This window comes from Eretmochelys imbricata, chromosome 23, assembly GCF_965152235.1.
Source record: "Eretmochelys imbricata isolate rEreImb1 chromosome 23, rEreImb1.hap1, whole genome shotgun sequence".
Taxonomy (NCBI): Eukaryota; Metazoa; Chordata; order Testudines; family Cheloniidae; genus Eretmochelys; species Eretmochelys imbricata.
In genome coordinates this window covers 15,924,254-15,933,082 of record NC_135594.1, presented here as the reverse complement: position 1 = coordinate 15,933,082, position 8,829 = coordinate 15,924,254, and the positions used below count along the sequence as shown (strand labels likewise).

The window sequence follows — 8,829 nt, the reverse complement described above, 5'->3', positions numbered from 1 at the left end:
CCCTGCCTGGCTACGCCCTCTCTCCATAGCTGGCCAAAGGGGTGGCAGGATCCCTGCCTGGCCACGCCCTCTCTCCACAGCTGGCCAATGGGGTGGCAGGGCCTGCCTCAGCGCTCCCCACCCCACCCCAGCCCCACTCCGTGCCTCTGCAGCCAGACTCAGGAGTTTGGGGCCCACCTCCTGCCGTGGCTCCACCCCTCCCATAGGCCCCACCCCCAGTGTAGGGGGACCCAGTGTCCCCCCTCTGGCCCCTCCCCCGGGGGCAGGCAGGGACCCCTCCCCCATGACAGGGCACAGCTGGGGGGGGCAGCTCGGGGTGACTCCCTCGGCTGGCAGCAGCAGTAGCCTGTTACCTGGCTGGGGGACACACAGAGGAATCGGGGCCTGGCCATGACCATCACAGGTTTATTGGCAGCTGGTCACAGAAAGGCCAGTGGGGCACAGGGCAGGGGGACACGCAAGGGCCCCCCGCAGAGGGGCAGCCCCTGGCCCCCCCACTCCCACTCCAGGGCGGCCAAGGGGCACCTTCGTCTTCCAGCCGCGGGAGGGGAGACGGCCCGGGAGCAGCCCACGCGGGGTTAAGGCCCTGGGCCGCAATAAATACGGGAGCGGGGGGTGGACCCAGGAGTCCGGGGAGAGATGGAGAAAGACGAATCCGGCTCGGCGGGACGGAGGGACCCGGGCGTCCGGACGGCTCAGCTCTCAGCTCCGCGTGCCGGTGACCTGGAGCTGGGGGGAGCCCGGCTCAGGTGTGGTCCATGGGGGGGTCGCAGTCCAGGCGCAGGGCGGCCAGGGGCCCCAGGCTGCCGTCGAGCTCCGGGGGCGGGCGGGCGGCCAGGGCCTGGCGCAGGCGGCTCAGCCACTGCTGCTTGTCGAAGGCGTCGGCCGCCTGCAGCGTGTGGGCCCGGGCCCCGGCGCTGACCCGCAGGCAGCTCCTGCCTGGGGGGGAAGGGAGGGGAGGGGGGTCAAAGCGGGGGGCTGCCCCGCTACCAGCCAGCCCCAGCCCCTAGCCCCCCATCCCAGTCAGCCCCTCCCCAGTTAGACTGCCCCTCGCTTGCCCCCCACCCAAGCCAGTCCCGCCCCAAGCTGGCCCCCCACCCCAACCAGCTCCAGCCTCCAGCAGCAGGCGTCAACCTGGGGGGCAGGGATCCCAGTGGGGGATGGGTCAGGGGAATCCCAGCAGAGCAGGGGGGCACCTACCGCGCTCACGCAGGGCCCCCCCAAGCCGGGCCCCCCCGTCAGGCAGGTCCTGCACCTCCAGCTGGCCGACGGGCAGGGGGGGCCCCTGGAGCTGGAAGATGACCTGCTCCCCCTGCAGGACGGGCCGGGTCAGCACCAGCGCCTCCTGGAACAGGAACACATGCAGCCTCTGCAGGGAGAGGGGGGTCAGGACACCTGGGTTCCTGCCCCGGCTCCAGCAGGGGAGTGGGCTCTAGTGGTTAGAGCGGGGAGGGAGGGGCTTGGAGCCAGGACTCCTGGGTTCTCTCGCTGTAACCCAAGCTTGGAGATAGTTTCCCCGCCCCCTGGCACCCCCCAATGCCCAGCCCCTGGACACCTGCCAGTGCCCACCCCCTGCCCCCCAACCCCCTGCTGTGCCCCACCCTATGGCAACCCCAGACCCTGCCCCCCAGTGCCCGGCCTCTGCCCCCCCAGTGCCCAGCCTCCTGCCCCTCAGTGCCCCACCCTATGGCAACCCCAGCCCCCTGCCCCCCAGTGCCCAACCTCCTGCCCCCTGGCACCCTCACAGCGCCCAGCCCCCCAGCACCCCCCAGCGCCCCACCCTATGGCGACCCCAGTGCCCAGCCCCCTGCCCCCCAGTCCCCCTGCCCAGCTCCCCACGGCACCATGCCCCCTAGCGCCCAGCCCTGGCTGAGGGGAGGCGGCCGGGGCGGGAGGCCGGTACCTGCCCCTTGCTGTTGCGGAGGTCCCCGTGGCAGAGCAGCAGGCTGGAGCGGTCGATGCCGGGGTGCCGGGGCGCCCCCTCGGGGTAGCTCAGCCGTTGCTGGTAGAAGCGACACTCGGCCTCCCCCGTCTTCCTGTTGATCAGCCCCACCAGGTCCTGGGCCAGCGCCACCTGCCCCCCATGGGCCACTGGTCAGCGGGGTCCTCGCCTGTCCTGCGGGGTGCTCGGGGACCCTCTGTCCCCCCCCAGTGCTACCCCCTCCCTGCAGGGTGCATGGGCACGCTCTGTCCCCCCCCACGGTGCTACCTCCTCCCTGCAGGGTGCATGGACACGCTCTGTCCCCCCCCACGGTGCTACCCCCTCCCTGCGGGGCACATGGGCACGCTCTGTCCCCCCCCATGGTGCTACCCCCTCCCTGTGGGGCACATGGGCTCCCTCTGCCCCCCCACAGTGCTACCCCCTCCCTGCAGGGTGCATGGGCACGCTCTGTCCCCCCCCCCGACGGTGCTACCCCCCCGCCCTATGGGGCGCATGGGCACCCTCTGCTCCCCCTACGGTGCCCACCTCATCCCTGCAGGGTGCATGGGGACCCTCTGCCCCCACCACCCCCTCTTTGTGGTATTAACCAACCCCTCGCAGTGAGAGGGGGTCCCGTCCCTCCCCCGCGCCCTGGCTCTCACCGCCCGCTGCAGGGGCGCCTGGTCGGGGTGCTCGGGGGGCGTCTGGCGCAGCACCTCCCGCAGCAGCAGGGGGTACTTGACCAGGCGGCTGCGGGGCAGGTCCAGGAAGCTCCAAAGCTCCAGCTTGCGGCTGAAGGCCGACTCCTGGCACAGGCGCAGGAATTCCCCCACCGCCGGCTCCTGCTTGCGGCGGTCCAGCCGCGCCTTGGCCCACACCTGGTGGCAGCAGTAGGATTCGTAGGCCCGCAGCCCGGGCAGCTGTGGGGGGGAGACGCCAAGAGAGGGGGAGCGCTGGGGTGCGGGGCTGCCGTTCCTGACACCCACACACACCAGGCCAGGGGTCCCCATCCCCCCCTCCTGTGGGGCCACATTCCCCGCTCCCAGGCTGGGCTGGGGGGTCCAGTTACACCTCCCCCTCCCCAGACACTAGACAAAGCCCCACTGCCCAGCTGGGGGAACCCCTCCCCCCACCCTCTTCCCTCCTTGGGGGGGTCTCCCCATTCCTGGTTCCCCACCCTCCCTCATTTCCTCCTGCCCCTCCCCCACCCAAGCCCCCGCCCCTCCCCAGTATTCCCCACCTCCTTCCCTCAAACCCCTTGTCCTTCCCCTCGGCCCCCCATGTCCATCCCCCTCCCCATAGCTCCACCCCCAACCCCGTGCTCCCCCCTCCTAACATCCCCAGCCCCATAAATGTCACCCCCCCATTGACCCCAGCCTCCCCCCCCCAGCCCTTACCCAGTCCAGCAGGGTGGGTCCCAGCTCAGGCACCGTCCCGTCCTCCTGCCTCAGACCCAGCAGCCGCCCCAGCAAGTCTGCAAAAGGGGGGGGGAGTGGGTCAGTGCAGGGATCAGGCCGTAGGGCGAGCAGCCTCCTGCGGGGGCGCCAGGACGGGGGGAAATAGCGGCAAAGTGGACTCCCCCCCATCCCCCACCCATGGGGCAGGGAGCCTCCCCCGCACCCAGCCGGTGCCGTGCTGCCCCCCAGCGGCACCCGGCGGAATTGCAGCCTGTACCTTCGTGCAGCGGCGCCAGGGAATCCAGGGTCCCGAAGATCTCGCGCAGCTCGGCCTCGGGCAGGATGGCCAGCGTCAGCATCGGCTCGTAGTAGTTCTGCAAGGGGCAGGGGGTGAGCGTGCCCCCCACAGCCCCCCAAATCCCTCCGCAGCACAGCACCCCCCGCTTCTTCCCACTGTCCAGTGCCCCCCACAGCACAGTACCCCCCACAGCCCCCCAATTTCCCACCACAGCACAGCACCCCCCACAGCCCCCCCCAAATCCCTCTGCAGCACAGCACCCCCTGCCTCGTCCTGCTGCCCACAACCCCCCTCTGCCCCCCAATCCCCTGCTGCACAGGACCCCCCCACTGAGCCCCCCGTTTTGCCCCACAGCACAGTGGCCCCCTCACTGAGCCCCCCCAACAGAGCACCCCCTGCTGAGCCTCCCACAACGCTGAGCCCCTCTCTGCCCCCCGCTGGGACCCCACCTCCCAGCACCATAGCCCAGCAGCATAGCACCACCCCCGCTGAGCCCCCCCCTGCTTCCCCCGCAGCACAGTGCACCCTGCTGAGCCCCCCACTTCACCCTGCTGGGACCCCAACCCCCAGCACCGCTCATCTAGCGGGGGGGGGGAAGGTACCTTCTTCACCAGGTTCAAATCTGCGACCAGTTGCTGCTCCCCCTGCATCAGCTCAAAGATTACCTGGGGAGGGAAGGAGGGTCAGGCTAGGCCCGCAGATACCCCCGTGGTACCCCCCCGGGCTCCCAGCCCTGCCCCCGCCTAGCTCCTCCCTCCCCACCTGCCCCCAGCCCCGTCCCCATCTGACTCCTCCTGCACCTGCTCCCAGGCCCACCCCTGCCTGGCTCCTCCCCCAGCCCCAGCCCCGCCCCCAGCCTGGCTCCTCCCCCACCTTGCTGTATGCCCCGCCCCTGGCTGACTCCTCCCCCACCTGCTCCCAGCCCTGCCCTTAGCTCCTCCCCACCTTACTCCATGCCCCGCCCCTAGCCTGGCTCCTCCCCCACCGTGTTTCATGCCCCACCCCCAGCCTCGCTACTCCACCAGCTCCTTCATGCCCCCACTCCCCAGGCTCCGCCCCTTGCCTGCTGGCCCCGCCTCCTGTGCCTGGCCCCGCCCTCACCTCCTGGCGTTTCACCTCACGGGCCGAGAGCTCCTCACTGACCCGATCGAAGGTCTCGCTCCAGAGTTTGCTGCTGCGGCGCCGGCAGCCCCCAGCCCGGGAGGCGGGATGTAGCCTGGGGGGCGGGGCTCTGTCTTGAAGCTGATGGACCTCTGGGGTGTGAGGGGGCAGGATGGACAGTGATTGGCTGAGAGTGGAATACGGACCCCGCCCCCCTTCACCCATCTCCCAGGGTGCCCCCTCCCGCCCAGCCCCACATCCCCATCCTCAGGGGACCCCCCATCTCACCCCCTCCCTCTGCTGGAAGGGGCTGGCGACAGCCCTGCTCTGTGTGTCCTGGCCCCCATAGTGCCGGGATGAGGGGGATCCCTGGGTACCTGGATCGACTGGCTCAGGCGTTTCAGGGGTGTCACCTTGGCCGAGGGGGGCCCCGGGGCCGACAGGGTCTTGGCGACAGGTTTCACCCGCTTGGTGCAGGGCTCCTGGGGAGGAAAGCGGTGGGGGGGGGTGTCACCAGGCCCGGCTCAGTACTGGGGGGGCTGTACCCAGACAATGGGCCCCCGGGAACTATTTATAGACCCGGCTTCCTGCCACCAGCAAACAATCCAGGGGCTTCCGGGCAGGAAAAGAGAGAAACAGACCAGCCTTGGTGTATCCCCCCTGCCCCCCAGCTCATCCGGTGCCCCTCACTCCTGATCCTCAGCCCCTGCTAGCCCAGCCCTGGTGTATCCCCCATGCCTGCTGGTGCCCCTCACTCCCGGCTAGCCCAGCCCTGGCTCCCCCCAGCTCTACCGGTGCCCCTCACTCCCGACCCACAGCCCCTGCTAGCCCAGCCCTGGTGTATCCCCCATGCCTGCTGGTGCCCCTCACTCCCGGCTAGCCCAGCCCTGGGCTCCCCCCCAGCTCTACCGGTGCCCCTCACTCCCGACCCACAGCCCCTGCTAGCCCAGCCCTGGTGTATCCCCCATGCCTGCTGGTGCCCCTCACTCCCGGCTAGCCCAGCCCTGGGCTCCCCCCAGCTCTACCGGTGCCCCTCACTCCCGACCCACAGCCCCTGCTAGCCCAGCCCTGGTGTATCCCCCATTCCTGCTGGTGCCCCTCACTCCCGGCTAGCCCAGCCCTGGGCTCCCCCCAGCTCTACCGGTGCCCCTCACTCCCGACCCACAGCCCCTGCTAGTCCAGCCCTGGTGAATCCCCCCTGCCCCCCGTCTGCTGGTGCCCCTCACTCCTGACCCGCAGCCCCCGGCTAGCCCAGCCCTGTGGGTGCCCCTCACTCCTGACCCGCAGCCCCCTGCCGGCTGAGCCCTGGGCTCCCCACTGCAGGGTATGGGGAAGGGGTCCCACTGTGACACCACGTCTGTCTGCTCAGCCAATCTGCTGTCAAGGAGATGCCCCCCACTCCACGCCTCAGCCAATTGCAGAGCGGGGTGAGGACCTCTCCCCTATGTACAAGGCCCTTCTCCCTGCAGCTAATCACCACGCCCCGTTCCTCCAGACACGCCCCCTGCCATGGCACAACCAACCACAGAGAAACTCCGCACCCCTGCCAGCAAGCTGACCACACCCACTAGCCAAAGAAGCCCCGCCTACCGCTGCGATTTAAAGGGGCCAGGCCAGAATTCAACCATCCCCACGTGTGTGGGGGGGTGTGTGTGGGGGGGAGAATCAGTGGGAATGAAGGGGGACAGCGTGGGGGGAAGAGGTACTAGTGGGCAGATAAGGATAAAATGACGGGGAGCTAGTCGGGGGAGGGTCTGTCCTGGCAGAGGGAGGGTCTCACCTTGTCATCAGAGGTCTGGGGCTCAGGCCCCTGCTGCCCCATGCCAGGCACCCCCTGCTGCTTCCGTTTCTTCTGCCAGAGAGAGAGGGGGGTCAGAGCCAGATTCGGGGGGACCCTGCCCCATCTCCCAGACCCCCATCCCCACAGCCACCCCATCCCATCTCTCAGACCCCCTGTCTCCGTCCCCACAGCCACCCCGCCCCACCTCATCTCCCAGACCTCCTGTGCCCATTCCCACGGCCACCCCACCCCAGATTTCCCACCCCTAGACACCCCACCCCACCCCCAGATCTCCCAGACTCCCTGTGCCCATCCCCACGGCCACCCCACCCCAGATTTCCCATCCCTAGATGCCCCACCCCACCCCCAGATCTCCCAGACCCCCTGTTCCCATCCCCACAGCCACCCCGCCCCATTTCCCAGACCCCCTGTCACCATCCCCTCAGCCCTCCCATCTCCCAGACCCCCATCCCCACAGTTACCCTACCCCATCTCCCAGAACCCCTGTCTCTGTCCCCATGGCCACTCCACCCACACCCCAAAGCTCCAAACTCCACTCCAGCCTTGCCCTCCCCCACTCACCCCCGAGCCCTCGGACAGGGACCCTGAGGTCTGGGATCGCTCCCGATGCACCGGGGACCTGCAAACACACCGGGAAGGGGGTTACAAGAATGGGGTGCTGTGAGCTTCCTTCCAGCAGTGCAATGGGCACCCACAGTCCCTGCTCCCCTGGGGTGCTGCGAGCTTCCTTCCAGCAGTGCTGTGGGGACACATCAAGAATGACATCCCCCAAGAAACTTATCTGAAGTTTGGTGCTACATTATGGGGAACTGTAATTCCCCTGGCTACCCCGGATGTTGCGAGCCTGGGGAGGCGCAAAATGGGGTGAGTTATTCTGGGCTGTATTGGAGCGGGGGTGGGCTGAGAGCCAGGACTCCCGGGTTCTCTCCCCAGCTCTGGGAGGGGAGTGGGGTCTACTGGGTTAGAACAGCGGGGGCTGGGAGCCAGGACTCCTGGGTTCTCTCCCCAGCTCTGGGAGGGGAGTGGGGTCTACTGGTCAGCGCAGGAGGGGCTGGGAACCAGGATGCCTGGGTTCTCTCCCCAGCTTGGGGAGGGGAGTGGGGTCTCCTGAGTTACAGGAGAAGTCAGTGCCCCTTTTCTGTGCCTCAGTTGCCCCTGGGAGGTGACAATCTGGAATCCCCTGCTCTGTGCAGCATCCGCCCCTGTCTTTGTGGGGTGAGGAAGGTGCAGGATTTGGTACATTTCCCTCCCCCGCATCCCCCGGTGACCCTCTTACCATGATTCCTGCTCCGCCAGCCCCTCCTCATCCATGGTCGCTCAGCGCATCCCTGGGCCCCCCTGCACCTGCCGCCTGCTCCCCTCGGCCCCCCAGGGCGCGGGTGGCTCGACACCAAGTCCCCGAAGCCAAGAGGCGCTTCCGTCCCTGTGGTTTCCTGCGCTAGGGGAGGCGGGGGGGGGGCCAGTTCCTGTGTTTGTAGCGATTGCACCAAGGGTGCTGGCCCCACACTGCCCCGCCCAATGGCGCCCCCCCAGTGCCCGGCCCTGCCTGCCAGGGGAGAGCACTCCCTGCCCAGCCCCCCACCTGGCTCCCTGCCCCCCAGCACCCCCCACCGCCTGGCCCTGCCTGCCAAGGGAGAGCACCCCCTGCCCAGCCCCCTCGCCCTGCTGCATGGCGCCCCGGCTTCGTTCTGCAGCTTGGGCAGGAGACAACCGCCTCCGTGATGCTCACCCACTTCCTTCCACCTCTCACTCCCCTGCAGGCAGGTCAGCCACAGACACGAAACAGACTACAGATGCAGGTTCTCTGCAGCAGCGCCCACTCCCTGCACAGAGACGGTTGGCCTGGCGCTGAGATGCAGCCACCTCTGGGGTGGGGCAGCTGGCGACCAGCTGCACATAACACAGCAAAAGGACAGGTGGGTCTCCCAGCGTTGAGATGCAGCCACCTCTGGGGCGGGGCAGCTGGGAACTGCTGCACATAAAGCCGCCCAAGGTCTGCCGTGCAGACTCCAGCCAGGCCGGGGGCCAGGAGAGAACTTATTTTCCTTATAATATTTCCAGCTTCTAGGAATTTATTACAATAGCCAGGAAAAAAAAATAACCAGGCTATGAAAAGCAACAGGGCTCTGGGGTGGCTCTGAGACATGGCTGGGGAAGGGTGGGGGGCACAGCTGTGCTTTGACTTGGTACCGTGCTGGGGGGCCTGGCAGATGTGTTCCCCCATCTCCACAGCAACCCCACTGGGTGGCGTCCCTTTGCCCCAGACAGCCACCTCCTTCCCGCACTGCCCTATGCCCCACCTGCCCCACTC

General features: G+C 68.5%; 1 protein-coding gene across 1 annotated transcript; it reads right to left on the bottom strand.

Annotated features, from left to right (window-relative positions):
* Nucleotides 1-389: 389 nt before the first annotated feature.
* Nucleotides 390-7,919, bottom strand: LOC144279153 (rho guanine nucleotide exchange factor 3-like). Its single transcript, XM_077840628.1, is given in 13 exon segments — nt 390-939; nt 1,201-1,369; nt 1,904-2,074; nt 2,584-2,841; nt 3,319-3,395; nt 3,596-3,692; nt 4,219-4,281; nt 4,718-4,807; nt 4,810-4,869; nt 5,095-5,199; nt 6,498-6,569; nt 7,080-7,137; nt 7,795-7,919. Coding segments are annotated over 13 exon segments (1,449 nt in total). The 5' UTR covers nt 7,830-7,919; the 3' UTR covers nt 390-745.
* Between the last annotated feature and the right edge of the window lie 910 nt (nt 7,920-8,829).